Source organism: Setaria italica, chromosome VIII (assembly GCF_000263155.2).
Source record: "Setaria italica strain Yugu1 chromosome VIII, Setaria_italica_v2.0, whole genome shotgun sequence".
Lineage (NCBI taxonomy): Eukaryota > Viridiplantae > Streptophyta > Magnoliopsida > Poales > Poaceae > Setaria > Setaria italica.
This window is the reverse complement of record NC_028457.1, coordinates 4,445,999-4,464,046: the sequence shown is the minus strand read 5'-3', so window position 1 is coordinate 4,464,046 and position 18,048 is coordinate 4,445,999. Positions and strand designations below refer to the sequence as shown.

Here is an 18,048-nt window from a genome sequence, read left to right as displayed (position 1 = left end):
AGCAACACTACGCCTTAAGCAGGGTTGTGTCGCGCAAGTTCACCGTCGCCGGCAACGGAGGAGCAGATCCGCGGACGCCTGATGCTCCACTCGCCAGACCGGAACATGTAGAGCTCCGCCGCCTTCGTCTCCAGCGTGACTCTCACAGTAGCCGTGTGGAGCTCCGCCACCACGATCTGGTCATCACCGTGGCGCAGGATGCCGGTGGCATCAGTTACCAGATATTGAATCATGGGACGATATGTGACATTGTAAGACGGGAGCAGCGACAACGACGGTGGCCGTGAGGGGTCGGCGGCGGCGCTGCCGGCGTTGTAGACGAAGTGGTCAAGAGTGTCATCGGATGCAAACGACCTTTGATCTAGATTGACCCGGAGGAGCAACGAGTCACCGTCCGCGGCGACGACGGTAGCATACTTGGCGTAGACACCTTCAGGAAGCTCCACGCGTAAGGCCGACGTTGCCGGGGGCTCTGCGAGGCCGAGGGAAACTTGGATCCGGTGGCCATTGCTGGTTCTCGCGGCCGCCAGTGTTTTGGCGTCAGGCGTGATGCGGGATGAGTCTTGGACGTTGGACTTGACGTATTGCTCCAGCATCACCCATCGTGGGTAGCCGGCGGCGGACGACGAGCAGGAGGGAGGTTGCGCCGTCTGGACTTCCATGGGCGCCCACGCGGCCCCGGCTGGACGTGGGTTTTCCCTACGCGATCCGTTGTTTGTGGTGCTATCCAGAGATTTCTTTTGTTTTCATTATATAAGAAACGATCACAAACGCAAACTTTCAAAGGTGAGTTTGACTAGGATTCTCGTGGAGTTAATTTTTCTTTTTTTTTACCAAACAGGAGGGGAGAGCATCTCCAACAGTTTCCTTTAAACGGATTCAACTACCGTATCAGAAGTGTTGGGGGCTCTTCCAAAAAATTTTCCTCCCAAAATCATATCAACCTATAGCAGATCGCTAATAACTAGCCCCCAATATTTTCAAAACAGGCTACATCATCGTACGCGGCATCCAGCGCAGGGGCTCAACTTCGCTGCAACCCAATGGCGACGGCGGCGTGCCATGCTCATCCTCGTTAGGAGGGGAGAGCATCTCCAAACAGTTTCCTTTTCCCCAATCCAACTACCGTATTGAGAGTGTTCGTAAAAAAATTAGTGCTCTATCACCAAACCCCTACTAGTTATATAGAATTTAGAAGTTGTGTAAAAAAGACCATGCAAATCGACCCCTCAATCTTCATTTATTGATCTTCCTTCTTTAGCGAATCGGGGTTAGGTATTTGGGTGTTAGGATTTGGGATTTACAGGAATACTGTGGGAGGAAGTTCAGGTTGGCGGTGGATATGGATGCCTTGGATGGCATGGTTCCGCCGTTGCCAGCGGCGCTGATGTTGGAATATTTCTAGCATATGCATGTACTAAATTTTCTGGTATGTCAAGTACTTGACAATTTTCATTTTACATTTTTCTACTTGGTCAGCAGCATGGCAGCATGCATTTTTTTAACGTAATGTGATAACTACGTGTATGGTTAATAGCCATGGCAGGTCAACATTCGTCATCTTCTAGGGACTGCTGCGTGGTGACATCGTGATGGCTATGTTTTTAATGGCAATCTCTTCATCGAGGTTGACACAATAAAATTCAGGTTGATGAAATTGAAAAAGGACAAGATAAGGAAAAACATCATAAAAGATTATAGGCATCAGAGTGTTAGTAATAGTAGAAATAAAATAGATAACTGAATATACTTTACCCGGCAACAGTGTCAGAAAATCATGTTGGCGCCTCCTGTGCACGTAAAATAGTCGCAAACGCACGGTGACAATATCTAGTCTAGCTCTCTTATAAATACTAAAAAAAGAATCAGCCTAGTAATAATAACATTGTAAAATGTTGCATTATTAGAACACCATTAAACTCGTATTCCTGAAAATCAATCGCATACATGATTGTCAACGCGCACCTTCTTAGAACATAAGAACCATACTGCTAGCTCATGTTATCAGCCGACGGATCAGTCTTCACTAGCTTTAATCTCCATCAACAACCAGTCCTTCCTCAAATTCCTCGGTAGACTTAAAAGGGATCTGAACCGGTGGCCATTGCCGTGGCTTAGAATTCTATAGGCGGCTTTTAGCATATCATCACGATCCAAACCATAGCTAGGTATCTCTTGAAGTGCCGCCAAGATCTCTGACGCTTGCACTGCAGGCTCCGCTGACAACTTGCAAGAAGATTGCAGCATCGAATTGCTGGCATCGTCATCTCTTACCTGAACTAGTGATCTCTCGATGTCAATCTGGCTTTGGCCATTCGATTTCGACGTCCCATCGCTTCTACTGGTTGGATACGAGTTCAAGTAGTAGGACACATTACTAGGAATTAGAGTATCAGGATACCACCGTCGTTCTCCTTGGTCGAGTGAGACTGATTGTATTGTTTTGCTCCTCGTGTCTACCATTAGCATCCATACCGTCTGATCACGGTAACAGGCTTTGTTGTCTTCTATCATGAGGAAGCAGATGACATAGGGTTCGTCAATGCTCACAACGGGGTGGGAGAGGGGGATGCGCGGAAGGCCCTTGTAGGCGTCAAGTGCCCAGAGCTCCGTGGCATCCACCATGCCATCCTTCACCCACTCCATGTCGCTCATCCTCAGCGTCCAGGTGTTGACGACGTAGACACCGTGAGAACGTTGGCAACCGGTGGCACCCACGAAGCCGCAGCAGCAGCGGGGGAAGATGTTGACGAACTTCAATGCGCCGCCACCATCGGTGACGCACACGTTCCTGTTCGATGGCTTGCCGTAGCAGGGATCCATGGGGAGCTGCACGTACTGCAGAATGGGGCTCTCCTCAAACACGTCGCAAAACAGAAGACCCATGACTAAGTTGACCCAGCACAGTACCCGGTCGCCGATGGGGACGACGGTGTCTGTGTGCAACCATAAAGGTAACTCCCCGAATTCCCGGTCGCCATAGCTCATCCGGGGACGCTTGAGGATCCACTCACCAGATCGGAACAGTAAGAGCTCGGCCGTCTTCAGCTCCAGCGAGTCCTTCCTCGCCGGCTTCAAACTGAGCTCCGCCACCACGAGCTCGTCCTCGCCACGGCGGATGAGGCCGGTGGCACGAGTATGCAGTTGATGAGCCTGAGGACCTGAGTAATCATCAGTTATGTAGTAAGGTGGGAGCATCGACAATGACGGCTCCCTTGGGGGCTCCGCGGCGGCGGCACCGGCATTGTAGACGAAGTGGTCAGTCGTGGCGTTCCAAAACCCTCCGAGATCGTTGGTGACAGTAACCTGGATGAGCACGGAGTCGCCGTGCGCCGCGACGACAGTAGGGTACCTCACGTCGACGTCGTCAGGGACCTGGAGCTGGAGGCACACGCACGACGCCGCCGGGGGCTCCGCGAGGCGGAGGGAGACTTGGATCGGGTAGCCGGAGGTAGTGCGGGCGGCCGCCAGTGTCTTGACGTCGGCCGGTGTGGAGCAAGATGAGTCTTCGTCTTCGTCATTCTTCTTGTAATTCATCTCGAGCAGCACCCACCGTGGGTAGGCGGCGGACGACGAACCCGGGGAAGGTTGCGTCGTTTGGTCTTCCATGGGCTCCGCCACCGCCGCCGCTGGAGGTTTATTTTCCCTACGCCGTCGGGACGTTTGATTTGATCCGTGCATGCGAAGGAATCCTGAGATTTATTTGTATAAGGAAGAAATAGTGTACCCGTCTCCATTGCTAACGGAAACTAACTTTCTCTACGAGTTTGAATAGGACTCCTGTGGCCGCAATTGACCTATACAATGAAACTTCATTGTTTATCAGTTTAAACGATTTGTACTTGGATTCGAATACCATGAATCTCGATTGATTTTTCCGAACGGCAACTAGTGTCTAGTTATATCTTCTTCCGAATAGAAGTCAGATCCATGTGAATATAATTACTAGCTAGGCGCGACTTCTCGGAAGAAAATTGAAGTAGTCGGAGACCCTGCTGGGAACTGGAGCTCCTCCAAGCAAGTGCAGCCGTCCTTCAGGCTTCAGGTTAGCAGGAGCGTCTGAGGCTGCCCATACTGGACGAACGTCGGTGAACGCTACGCGTTCCTCCAGTACCGCGGTAGCGTAAAATGGACTGCACCGCGGTACTAGGAGGGTCATGCTAAAGAAGAGGAACGGTCCCCTCCCTCTATTTCCAGCAGACTCCCAGTATACGTCATCTCGGCCTCCAGCCGCCGCCAGCCCCAACCACCCCACCCTCGCGCCCGTGCTCGGAACCGAGAGGCTGTGTCGTCGCTTGCCGAAGGAGAGTGCCGACGAGTGGCGTCGCAGTGAAGAGGCCGAGTGCGGCCGCTCCGGACAATTTGTTCAGCGCAAGAGAAGGGCGCCATCCTGGAGAAGGCAGGTTCTCCCCCTAGATCCGAGGGTCTCGGAGGTGGGGATCAAAGGAGGAGGCCCGTTCCGACGGCCGGAGTAGCGTGGCAGGCGGAAACAGGCGTGGAGAGGTTCAGCGAGAGCGCGAACGTCCGCGCAAGCGGCGGCGGTGAGGTTCACTAGTTCAGGCGGGCACATCCAAGGAGAGCTCCACCATGCGCTCCAGCCGGCGACCTGCCTAACTCAGGTATGTCCTCCCTTGGTACCCCCTACATTTGTCCAAGATCTAGCTGCAGATGCCTACAGTAGCCGTGCGCGAATACAGTTCCTCCAGGAAGCACTGCCGGCGGACCTAGGGGCTGCGTTCCTAGCCAGGGTGGCTAGGAAGGACCCGCAACCAGAAGGCCTCGTCCCTGACATGGACAAGTTCCTCCATCTCCTCGAGGAAGACGACATGGACAAGTTGCAGTGTTTGCTTTTTATCTATTGCCGTGAACTGAATCGGTCAAACCGATTCACTGTCAAAATGCAACAGGTTTTTTTTTTCATGTTATGGTTTCAGATCAGAGCCTCAACAGGTTCATGGAGATTTAATCTTTGAGGGATGAAACCAATATTATTTTGATTGGATTTGCAGCTTTGTTTGTTTTGAGAGGGCATACTTGTGCTTGTGCTTGTGCTTGTTGTTTGCCTTTCATTTAGCCTACAAAAATTTGTCATTTCCTTTTTGTCAGATGGTTAATATTTTGCATTGTTTCATCCAGCATGTTAATTCATGTACCAAACTGTCCAGCTTATCAATTATCGTTCTGTTGAAGTTTTCATAATGGTCACTTACAGGAGCTAGTAAGAGATAATATTTTTGTGTATATTTAGACTGTCAGCTCCTCAAATGCCATTTCCATAAGACCATTCGGGCTGCCCATGTGAAAAAAAAAAGCTTAGGTTGTCTCTTCCTTTTTTTTAAGGGGAAACTAAAAATTCATTCAGAATATAGCGAAGTATGGTGACCTGTCTTCATGAAGTGTGGATTTATAACTAGAAGAAAGCTGGTACCTTTTCTCTCATTGCATTTTAGTAAGTGCAAGCTTGGCTCTAACTGTTTGCTATGACTTGAATTAAGTTTATGCGGGGAAACTAAAAATTCGTTCAGAATATGGCGAAGTATGGTGACCTGTCTTCATGAAGTGTGGATTTATAACTAGCAGAAAGCTAGTACCTTTTCTCTCATTACATTTTAGTAAGTGCAAGCTTGGCTCTGACTGTTTGCTATGACTTGAATTAAGTTTATGCGGGGAAACTAAAAATTCGTTCAGAATATGGCGAAGTATGGTGACCTGTCTTCATGAAGTGTGGATTTATAACTAGCAGAAAGCTGGTACCTTTTCTCTCATTACATTTTAGTAAGTGCAAGCTTGGCTCTGACTATTTGCTATGACTTGAATTAAGTTTATGCATTTCACAGTTAGTGCTTAGGTTTTGCTTGCTGTTCCAAAACCTGGATTTGAGCATAGCTTTGACCTGGAAAAAAAATCCAAAAGGTTTTTATTAATGGTTCTCAATTTCAGCATACCTGCAGAATCTGAAAAAATTCCTGGAACTAGTTTGTTCTGATTGAAAGCTTGCTATTTCAAAAGTAACCTACATTATTATGTTCACAATGCATCTTTTTAGATATAACCAGTTACTTGAAAAAAGTAAATTGTGCCCTACATTTAATCTAAATTTGGTGGCTCATGAGAACTTTGCATACTCACATATAATGCTTAGATATAACCATTGGTATCTTTTTTGCCTGTGATTTTAGGATGGATCCTAACCAGTCCAAAGTTCCTGATGGATCACAAGGAGTTTTCCCTAGTGGCAACATTTCTCCCTACCAAGCTACCTGGAACCATACATGTATGGCTACCAAGGTCCTCCATCATGGTTCCCCCAAGGATTCCAGCAGCTTCCACCTAATGTCCCAATGATGCATCCAAGTACCAATGCTCCACAAGTGTTTCATCTGGCTGAAATGGCAGATGCATCTGTGCAAAATGATGAGGTAGATGTGGAGGAAGTGCCTGTCCCACCAGCGCTAGCTCCTACAAGAAAAGGAAGGAGGAAAAAGATGGTCAATAGGACCAAGTTAGGCAACTTCAACCCAGATGAAGATGTAAACATTGCGAAGTCATGGCTTGAAATAAGTTGTGGCCCAATTACAAGTACTGCAAAAAAAAGATCGCATGTGGGATAGGATTGTGTAGCGGTACAATTTGAGGAGGGGATCCTACCTAGAAAGGAGTTTGAGGTCTTTACAGAGCCGTTGGAACATAATCAAGGCTGAAGTGGGGAAGTTTTCATCCTTCTATGCTGATGCCATTCGAGAGAATCCTAGCGGGATGTAGGATGCCGATAAGGTTTGCGGTTTGTTGACCCATTTTATTTTCTATGGATTTTGTTGTAAATTTAACAACAATTATTTCCTATTGCAGACCACTCATGCAGCAGCTAATTTTGCTGGTATCCTCAAACACAACTTTGCTTACATGCATTGTTGGGAGATTATGAAGGATGAGCCCAAATGGCAGGATCCAAAGCCTAGAGGATTTGGAAAATCAACTGGAGGTGATGGTTTTGGAGAGGACAGTAGCCATGAACCTGACACCAACGACCTTGGAGATGATAATTCTAGCCCTACTGGATCAGCTAGGAGGAGGCCTATGGGCAGGGATTCAGCAAAAGCAGCCAAGAAGAAAGCAAATTCCTTTGCGGGTTCAACATCATCTTCGGAGTATGCTTCGAGGATGCAAGATCTATCATTGCAAAAAATTTCTATCCTGCAAGAAGAATCCATGCGTAAAACTAATCATTTCCAGCAGCTTGCCTGCATAGATGAGAAGTGGTTTGAGAAAATACGAAGCCACAATCAATCACTGTTAGACATTGAGCAAGAGAAGATTCGGATCATGCGTGAGAAGCATGACATGGACAAGAAAGAAAAGGAGAAGCAAGAGGATGAAAGGATCCTTGGGATTGATCTTAATGCCTGCACACCAGCTCAGCAAATGTATTATGAAGCTCTTCAGGAAGAAATTTTTGAGAAGATTGCAGCTAGGCGCGGGAAGAGACAGGGCCCTTGAACCATGGATGGGAGAGGCAACTTTATTTATGTTTTCTTGATTTTATTTCAGGGAACTAATTCTAACTGTTATCTGTTCTATCATCATGACACAATTTTATCTGATGTTGAGCCCATGCGGAATTAATTGGAACTATTATTTATCTGATGTTGCCCTATGTCTAGTGAATATTTGCTGAATTAGATGTTGTTTGTGATGATCACGGAACATTACAAGTCTTAATAAATATTACATGATCACCGAATATTACAAGTCTTAAAAAATATTACATGACCACTAATTCATCTACTGATGATGAGATCCCAGCCTCATCCACTAGTGCTCGATGAGATCATATTGTAGCTGAAAGTGCGTGTTTTGATCATGAAGCCTATGGTGTGTGGCAACAAATGCCTCCCTGTCCGGATTGTTGCGGTACTGAACTGCTAGTTCTCCAATGTTCAAGAAATCAGTATCACGAGCATTGTCTTGTTCATCCTCCACTATCATGTTATGCAAAATAATGTAAGTCACCATTATATCATTAATATGGTTACGGTCCCAACCATACGCGGGTCCTTGGATCACTGCAAACCGAGTTTGCAGGACACCAAATGCACGCTCTATATCCTTGCGTGCACTTTCCTGTGCAGTGGCAAAGTGCTGGGTCTTTTGCTTCATGGGGTAACGAATAGTCTTAACAAAGGCTGCCCACTCGGGGTAAATCCCATCGGCAAGGTAGTAGCCCATGTTATAGGTCCTTCCATTGACCGCAAATGACACGGGGGTTGAATGAACCCTGAGGTAAGCAGAGAATACTGGGGATCTATGAAGCACGTTAATGTCATTGTTACTTCCAAGCATGCCGAAGTAAGCATGCCATATCCATAGATCATGCAATGCAACCGCCTCTAAGATCATAGAGGGATGCTTCCCTCTGCTCGTGAACTGACCCTTCCATGATGTGGGGCAGTTCCTCCACTCCCAGTGCATGCAGTCAATGTTGCCTAGCATCCCCAGGAACCCACGATCCTCACCCTCTTGAAGAAGCCTAGCTACATCGGCAGCATTGGGTGCCCGTAGGTAATACTCGCCAAAAACATCAATGACAGCCCGACAGAAATGATGCAAAGCTTTTTGAGCAGTTGACTCACCAATACGCACGTACTCGTCAACAACATCTGCTGGGACACCATAAGCGAGAATGCGTATAGCGGCGACGCATTTTTGAAGAGCCGATAGTCCTTCCTTGCCAGTGGCATCATACTTCTTTTTGAAGTAGTTATCTTGATTTTTAACAGCCTCTTTAATATGCTTGAATAAATGCCAATGCATCCGAAACCTGCAAAAACACTTCTGATATGAGGTACTAGAGACATGGGCTGATCAATCTTTGAAATATGCTCAACTTTACCTTCTACAGAATTGCTTATCATTGTAAACAGGGTTTGGAGCAAAGTAGTTGGCTTTGATCCTCTTGTGACTAGAAGGAAGGTCCCTCGGCCAAATGACCTTTCATGGCGCATCAAATTGACGGCGCGTGCGAGAGCTCTCTGCTTGCACTAGGTGGTTGTATGTTGCGGCCTCCGCTTCATCATCATCAACCAAGAAATGAGTATCATCATCTTCCTCCTCCATCATCCAGTACCTTCGCAAGGAGCCTGGGTAGCCGTCTATGGCGTTGGTAAAACACGAGGAAGTGAAGTTGTCCATGGTGCTTGGCCACTAGATGGAGGCATGCAAGTTGTAGCTAGCAAGGGTACCGGTTCATATACTTGTCATTGCCGTGCAATCATATTGTAGTGCTTCATGAGTGCAACAATCCCGCAAGAATTGTTTGCATGTGACCAGACTGCTTTTGCAAAGCTGCACCATGCTACTTTGTCCATGCGTGAAGTACAGCTCTTGTAGTACGTCAAGGCAGGTGAGCATATTTTTTAATTACATATCATTAATTAAATAGTACTACTAACAATTACTACTTAATGAAAAAGTTGTATTACTAATTATTCACATTCCATGATTTAGGATAACCATTCTAAATGACCGTGTTATGAAGAAATATGTTTGTTAAAATGAGATGGTAGTTGAAGATGGTTGAATAAAATATAGGGTAGTTGGTATAGAATATGTGGTATAGAGTAACACGGGTGCGGGAGAAATTGGTATAGAGGAGAGAATCTCGATAACTAGAATAGAATATTCCTTTTAGAGTATGGAAATAGAGTATGATGAGTGCGGAGAGTCTGAAGCCTCCCCCACTGCAGATCCGGTGCGTGCGGATTTTGGGGGACGGCGCTGCAGGTGGTTCGGTGCGGCACAGCCTGCAGGGAGCAGGCGTGGTGCTGCAGGCAGGCTGGCGGCGCGGCTAGCAACGGCGTTGCGCGCGGTGCGGAGCAGAGGCAGCAGCAGCATAGCAGAGAGACAGCAGCGGCACGGCAGCAACAGCGACTCTTCCTGAGTTCATCCGTGCACTGGGGCGGCAATCTCTTCGTTCTGCTTGGTGTTGCTCCCCTCTTGGCCATTACAATACCATCTACGCTTTGTACTGCAGTCATCTCCTTTGCACTAGTATCTTTGGCTTGCATATTTTCTTCTACTTCTACACTGAGATGGCAAAAAAATGGCACTACTTTTGCGTGGGTGATTATTTCTTGTAGTCTTTTTTTTTTGAACTAATAGGTATTTCAATGACTTGGGATGACTTGGCTAGTTCAATAACTTGGAATGCATTAGTAATTATTTTATTAAAATTTATGTTTTACAAACTTCAAAAATACTGTCAAAATCATCTTATGCTCACACTCATGAATCAAATGAGCTATCATCAGCCACACGAACATACGGGTCATCTTACACTCAGAATAAGTAATTAACTACAAATAATCAGGGCTGTCAAACTTCTAGCTATCCAAACAGATTATCTCGATAGCAGATTCTTAGGAAATTTAGATTGTCAGGTAAGCTCAAACAATGTTACCTCAGTTTCCTCTGAGATAAGCCTCCTTTATTCCGTGCAGCCTAGCAGCCACTCCCTGCATGTCCATGCGCTCACTTGGGGATGGATTGGCACAGCAAAGTCCAGTCTTTAGCACTGAGGCTAAACACTCCAAGCTTTTCTCCTTAAAGGATACTGAAGTTCCTTGTGAGACATCACGCTCATCTTCTAGTAAGTCAGGATCTATAATCTTTAATATCCTGTCTGGATTCATCTCGACAAATCTTACAATGTTCAGTCCGTCCTTGAACATATCATCTGTTGGCCTCTTCCGCAAGAATATTTCAAGGAGGACAATTCCAAAGCTGTATACATCCCCAGCGATTGTAACTTCTCTGCCTGTTGCACACTCTGCAGATTATATATGAGATCTTTTTAGTCCAAAGATAACACAGCACATGAAAAACAAATGCAGTATGAGAACTGGCATTACCTGGAGCAACGTAGCCAATTGTTCCCTTTATGGCAATTGAAGAAGCCGAAGCTGAATCACCAAAAGATGGCATTATGGAGTCAACTTTAAACATTGCAAGACCAAAGTCTCCAACACGTGCTGTCATATTGTCATCCAAAAGAATGTTGCTAGGCTTCAGATCGCAATGAACAATAGTTCCTTGATGGTTATGATGAAGGTATTCCATTGCATCTGCGATGTCCACTACAATGCTTAGCCTTTGAGCCAGTGTAATGTGGTTCAGAGTTGAAGAGCTCCCATCGCCTGGGAATGGAGTGCAACAGAGTGTGCAAGTCGCCTTGTGGCATGAACTCATAAACTAAGGCTTTGAAATCATTTCCCTTTGAATCAATACTCGAGCATGCTGTTAGGATAGGAACTAGATTGCGATGCCTTATGTTTCTCAGAGCATTACATTCTGCCATGAAGCTCTTTTGTGCTCCTTTTCTCTCTAGGCAGAAAACTTTGACAGCAACCACAATTCTGTCTTGAAACAAAGTTCTTGGTATACAGAAGAGTATCTTCCTTTGCCGATTAACTTGGAAGAGGAGAACCCCTCGGTTGATCTTGCAAGATCAATGTATGTGACTTTGGGGAATTTGCTACCAAATGAGGGCAAAGATACATTCTTTTTCTTTTGTTTTACTCTCCAGAACAACATTGAAGTATGACTACTATTGCAAGTGATGCAATGCTGCCTAATGGGATCACAACTTTCTGTACAGTAAAATGCTTGTTCTTTCTTGAATTCAGATGCATTGCAGAACACGGGCGTAGGTGCCGAACCAGTTGCCCTCCACAGAGGCCTGTGTTTCCGTCAATCCACACAGAAATTAAATTACTAAATATTCCGGCTGTTGGGACCTCACCCTCAAGGCGGTTGAATGACAAATCTAGTTGCTCAAGAAATTTTAGTCTTACAATAGACACTGGTATTGAACCATTAAGGTGGTTGCGAGATAAGTTGAGAATTTGCAGGTTAGTTATATTCCCTAATGAAGTGGGTACGCTTCCACTGAAAACATTATGGCCTAGCTTAATATCTTCCAACCTTTCGCGGTTACCGATAGCGCTAGGGATTTCTCCAGATAGACTGTTTGATGAAATATCCAAATATGTGAGTTGTTTTGCATTGCCAATATCAGGATGAAGCGGGCCGTCTAGGTTGTTGGAAGATAACTCAATATTCAGCAATGTTTGAATTCCGAAGAGCTCCTTTGGTATGGTGCCTAGAAGGTTGTTGTTGGAAATGTTCAATATTTCAAGTGTTTGGAGGTTTCCAAGGCTTGGGGGTATGTGCCCATCCAACTGGTTCGATTCTAGATAGAGTCCAATCAAATTAGATAAATTACAAAGGGATGATGGAATAGGTCCTGTAAGGATATTGTTATCTAACTGTAATCTCTGCAAGGATTTGAGAGGTCCAAGCCATTCCGGCACGGCGGCACCGCACCTGTAAATCGATTCCCACCCAATTCTATACTGATCAGACTACGAAGCTTTGCTATACCAGAAGGGAAATCCCCTGACAGGTGATTGTTTGCCAAGTATAGGTACCGGAGTTGGCTGGAAAGGTTACCTAATGACTCTGGCACATTGCCTTGTAGACGATTACCAAGAACCGTGCGCACTTGTAGCTCAGTGCAATTGGCTAAGCTGTTCATAAACTTCCAGTCTTGCTCCTTACTTGCTTGGAGTTTGTTGTACTCAAAACTTAGTGCAAACAACTTCTGAAGTTTGCCGATGGAGCTAGGAATCACCCCAGTGAGCTTATTTCTTGACATGTCAACAATGTTCAGTTCCGAAGCATTCGCTATTGATGATGGGATATGCCCATGAAAGAAGTTGCCGCCTAGAGACATGTACTTCAGGCTTGGCAGAGAGCCTCCAAGATCTGAAGGTACATCTCCGCTCAGGTAATTGGAAGCAACGCTAAACACAACTAGATTAGAGAGATTCAGAACGAGCTGTGGAAAACGGCCAGACAACTTATTCTTGCCCAGGTGCAGCTCTTGCAGTCCCCGCAACCTTGCGAACTCATCTGGGATGTTGCCCTCGATATTGTTGTTCATACAAGTAAAAATTTTTAGCACTGTGATATTGGCAAGAGAAGCAGGGACAGTTCCAGTAAGATTATTAGCAACAAGTATCAACTTTTGAAGGCTATTAGGCAAGTCGGCAGGAATCTGTCCAGTTAGCTGATTCTTACCCAGCGATAGCTCCTTGACTTTTGAACAGTTTGCAAGGCTGGGTATCCCTCCCTGTAGCATGTTATCGTTCAGTTTGAGTATTTGGAGGTGATGAAGTTGACCAAGGGATCGAGGGATCTCTCCACTGAATGAACTCGCCGACAATATTAGAACTTTTAGGAATGTTAGGTTTCCGAGTGATGGAGATATTTGTCCTACCAAATCTCTATTTGTGAGATTCAGAGAAATGACACGATGTGGGTGCCTGACACTACATAGGACACCGTCCCAACTACATAAGTGGGTGCTTTCGTTCCAAGAAATCAAGAGTTCATTTGGATCCCTGATAATGGACTTTTTAAACTCCAGTAGTGCCAGACTATCTGAGTCGTTACCGGTGAAGGAGCAGATATATAGCAACACGTGTACAACACACCATCAGCACCAAGAGAAAATGTACTCCAGTCGCAGGAAGCTTCATATTCAGAGTCACCCGATTTTTTTGCAAATGAACCCACAATCAAGTTTAATTTGTAGACGCCCCATAAGTGAATATTGTGTCTTCAAACAACCAAATCCGAATCTTAGTGATAAACAGCCTTGACCCGTGAAAATGTTCTGGTCGTTGGTCGTAAAAAAAGTTCTGGTTCGGCTAGCTTTAACCAATTTTTTTCTAGGAACATGGTTTATTCTTCTTTCTTTCTTTACCAAAGGACATGCATGGTTGATTATTTTTATTGTAAACTATTGGATTTTAATTGTGGCAATACCAGATTCTCCATCACCCACATCCGTAAAGACTATACCATCGTTCGGTGATCATAACTGTCCTATTGGTTGTTGGTAATTTGTTAGTACATATCTATATCTATCTATATCTATATTGAGGACCGCTTCTGCCCATTTTTTAGTTTGATCTAATTTAATCTCGTTAACATGTGGATCTAATTATTAATTAGTACACAGACCCGTGGGTCCCGTCCGGCAACCTCGAGCACACGCTGCACAGGTCCAGGGATTCGGCGGGGCGCGTCGTGGAGCGGACGCAGCACACGCTGACCGCCGCGCGGGTGCTCTGGAAGTCGCTCCTGTCCGTGCTCTCGTCGGCCAACCAGGAGGTGCGGTCCGGGTTCGAGCTGCGGGTGGCCGCGCTGCTCGACGACATCACCGCCGCCAGCGCCGCGCGGCGGGCCGCCATTGTCTCTGCGGGCGGAGGTGCCGTCGTCGACTGGCTGCTCGACAGCGTCATGCGGGGGGCCACGCAGGCCGAGGCTGCCAGGGCCCTCGCGCACCTGGTGGCTGATCCCATGGGTCGTGCCCGCCGTTCTCGGGCGCCCACGCGCAGTTCCCTGCCTCCTCCAGTTCATCTTCTCGTACCAGCCCACGCGCGGCAAGAAGGTAATGCCAGGTCTTCAACCTGTTTTTTCGGCTTTGGTTGATTGCCGTAATGTGGTTTGGTACAAGCTTGCAATAGTTTAATTCCACAGAAGTATTCAGATGTTGAGTGAGTATAGCTTGTGGCCTAGCTTGTGATCATACTCAGGTGTACTTTAGTTTATGAGAAGCAGCAGCCAAATTTTTTAATGTTCTGGGCTCTTGCTTTTTTTGAGATACAATTAGTTCGTTGTACCTAACATATTTTCTTTTTTGAGACAGAAATCTTCATTCGATGGTTCAGATCATTCTAAAGGGAGGAGCATGCTTGTGGCTGCACTTATGGATATCATCACTTCAAACTGTGATAATGCAGACTACTCGTCGTTTCAGCCTTTGCTGCCTGCAGATGCTGATACAAGAGACATTGCAGCAGTAATTGAAGTCATTGAGCAAGGGGGGATGCATTTTGATGATCATGAGGATAACAGCAGAAATGATGGTGACACAGGATTAAAAGGTATAGGTATTAAAGTGCTTGGTGGAACTACTATATTGGGATTCTCTAGAGGAAACAACTCCTTGGAGTTGGATAACTCAGATGATATGCTGAAAGTCTCACATAACAGTAGAAGATTAGTGGCGCAACAGACTGCTATTGAGTCGCCCCATCGCCGTCGCTCCCAGTCGGCGCCATCAAGGATAGGAGGGTGGTACATGGAGGTGGATCCGTCGGATGCGCCACAATCTCTGTGGCCCTATGCCTCTTCGCGCTCTCCCTCTTCTCCTCATGGCTTCTCCGGGAGGTCGTTGTTCCCGTTCCGCATTCAGCCCCGGTGCCGTTTCAGGAGAAGCAGCTCGCCAAGTTCACCGGCCGCGCAGGTCTGTGTCCTTGGCTCCTTACCCTGCTTGCTATTGCTACGGATAAGTAGTTACTCTGCTGGGTTTGGCATTTAGCAAATTTTGAGCTTGGATTCACGAGACCGTGCGTTGCGTGCGCATGAGATGTTCGTGAAAATACCAAGCATGGCTGCCTTGGTTGCATTGCACAGCAGGTACTTCTAAAATTGCCATACAGACATAGTAGGTCAAGAATCAATGCATGTAAAAAGTTCATGCGTTGAGACGGGATCTGGATATTATTTATATAGATAATACATGTAATGTTTAAGATCTTCACCCGTAGACCCGTAGCAACGCACGGGCATGTTTGCTAGTAGAACTAAAGTTGAAACAATAATACAGATAACTAGCTCTAGAGCTTATTTAAAATATCCAAACACCTCAAACAATTATGCAAAAAAAAAACTAGAGATATGTTATGATGTAAGGAGTTCAAATAAAATATCTAAACCTTGAGCAACCAAAGATTCAAATAAACCAACAATAAAGTAGAAAATAAAAAGGCTCCAAAATACCAAATTAACTACAAGAAATAAAGTGAATTGAGAGTAGTTGAGCTAGTTAGATTAGATTCCTTACGGAGGAACCTATCCTCTCCACTTGGGTTCGAGTCCTTGACTCGGCACATGTGATCATTTTTTTATTTATTCCAAATAATTAATGATGATATTCTTTATTCTTTTAGTGGTAGGCTAGTGATTTTGTCAATCTCAAAATTTGCATACCTAATCTCTCCGGAGTACTCATAAGGATAGGGTTGTGTGTGTAATTATAGAGGTGAATGAGTATCTGCGTTATATTATGTTTCGTAAAAAAATAAGAAATAAAAGCTTTAGAAATGCTATAACTTTTATCTGTAAGCATGAGGTGTTAAGTCAAAAGTGATTGTCGATGGAAACACACTAGTAAAAAACTGAGTATTAGTTCCGGTTGGAAAGATGCAAATCTCTAGAAAAACTATCCGGGATAAAGTAATCGGGATAAAAGGGGATGTCTTTTATCCCGGGTCCAACCGGGACTAAATGGGCTGCCACGCCAGGCGCGATATAGGACCCCTTTTATCCCGATTGGTAATACCAACCGCGATAAATGGTTTTGCAAAAAAAATTGAAAAATAAATTCCCGGGGGGTCCCAAGGAGGCCTCCCCGCACGCGCAAGTCACAAGTGACGCGATTTTCACGCGAAATATGCGCGTACGCGGTTCATGGGATTCAAACCCACAACCTCAAGCCTCGCGTGTAGCTTCCTTGCCATCCCACCTACACACCACATCTGACTATATAGGGGATCCAATCCTTTTATACTAACTCGTGGGGGACCCTTTTATCCCGATTGGAAACACCAACCGGGATAAAAGACCCCCTTTTATCCCGGTTGGTATTACAAACCGGGATAAAAAGGTTCGGAGAATTTAGTTCTGCCCCAACCACACATGGGGGACCCTTTTATCCCGGTTGGAAACACCAACCGGGATAAAAGATCCCCTTTATCCCGATTGGTATTACAAACCGGGATAAAAGGGTCCGAGGGCTTTACCTCTTTTTCAGCCACGCGTGAGGGACCCTTTTATCCCGGTTGGAGTTTCCAACCCAGATAAAAGACCCCATTTTATCCCGGTTGGTGTCGTGAGCTTTAGTCCCGAGTGGTAACACCAACCGGAATTAAAAGGGTGACCTTTAGTCCGGGTTATTCTTACCACCCGAGGCAAAAGGGTCCCCCACGGGTAGCTGATTTTTTCACCCGGGACTAAAGGGTCCCCCACGGGTGGCTAATTTTTGAACCGGGACAAAAGGTGACTTTTAGTCCCGGTTGTAAATACCAACCGAGAGTAAAGCTCCGCGCACCCCCTTTTATACCGGGCCTACTTTAAACCAGGATTAAAAGAGGACGTATCGAAAGTCAATTCTCTACTGGTGACAATACATAGCTTTAAGGTCTAACTAATAAAAAAAAGGTGCATTGAAGGTTTAAAACTGCAGCCGAAGCCATGCTGGCACCACCGCGGCGTGCTATACAGGCAACTGGCTAAGTTGTATTCCTTTCGTGTTAATGGGGTGTTTGGTTCCACCTTGTTAAACTTTAGCAACTAAAGTTTAGTCCCATTTAATCCCAAATTTACCAAACATCCTTGCTAAATCTTTCTAAACTTTAGTTGCTAAACTTCAGCCCATAAGCAACCTTTTGGTTGCTAAACCTTGCTAAAAGGTGGGGTGGACACCCTTTGCCCCCCATTAATGCCTTTCTGGATACCCTCCTCTCTCTCATTAAGGGCAAATAGATTATTGTCCACCTCATTAAATGTTGCTTAGCCCATGGAACCAAACAGCCATGACTAAAATTTAGCAATACAGTTTAGCAACTTTTAGCCCTTAAGGTTTAGCGAAGGTATCCAAACAGGCCCTAAGTTGCTATTCGTATTGACTTTTAAAGATACGTACCTTTTGATATGCACCTGGATATATACTATGTCTAGATACGTAAAAGTTATATATCTAGAAAAAATCAAAACGAATGGTAATTTGGGACGGAGTGATACTGATCTAGTCCTAACTGAAAAACATAGGACAAGTCTAGCTTGATCATGAGTATGGACTTTGAGAGTTTACAGACTTAAATAAGAACCCCCAAGACAAGTTTAGGATCTCTGGTGGGA

General features: G+C 45.6%; 2 protein-coding genes and 1 pseudogene across 2 annotated transcripts; 1 reads left to right on the top strand and 2 right to left on the bottom strand.

Moving 5' to 3' along the window:
* Window positions 1-7,812: 7,812 nt before the first annotated feature.
* On the bottom strand, window positions 7,813-9,189 carry LOC101781176. The gene is made up of 2 exons (XM_012848100.1): window positions 9,038-9,189; window positions 7,813-8,818 (listed from the first exon to the last, which is right to left on the bottom strand). Exons 1-2 carry the CDS (start codon window positions 9,187-9,189, stop codon window positions 7,813-7,815), a joined length of 1,158 nt encoding a protein of 385 aa, XP_012703554.1.
* Window positions 9,190-10,457: 1,268 nt separating this feature from the next.
* On the bottom strand, window positions 10,458-13,598 carry LOC101780772 (annotated as a pseudogene).
* A 132-nt stretch (window positions 13,599-13,730) lies between these two features.
* Window positions 13,731-15,185, top strand: LOC105914895. Its single transcript, XM_012848099.2, has 3 exons — window positions 13,731-13,745; window positions 14,077-14,515; window positions 14,774-15,185. The coding sequence occupies exons 1-3, from the start codon at window positions 13,731-13,733 to the stop codon at window positions 14,803-14,805; spliced, it is 486 nt and encodes a 161-aa protein (XP_012703553.1). The 3' UTR covers window positions 14,806-15,185.
* The last annotated feature ends 2,863 nt before the right edge of the window (window positions 15,186-18,048 follow it).

Excerpts from the sequence above, each read along its gene's own strand:
- LOC105914895 (XM_012848099.2), top strand. Across the intron at positions 14,516-14,773 it reads AGCCCACGCGCGGCAAGAAG|AAATCTTCATTCGATGGTTC; the intron begins GTAATGCCAGGT and ends TTTTTGAGACAG.
- LOC101781176 (XM_012848100.1), bottom strand. The coding sequence starts at position 9,189 with ATGGACAACTTCACTTCCTCGTGTTTTACCAACGCCATAGACGGCTAC. Across the intron at positions 8,819-9,037 it reads GCAACATACAACCACCTAGT|GTTTCGGATGCATTGGCATT; the intron begins GCAAGCAGAGAG and ends GTGTTTTTGCAG.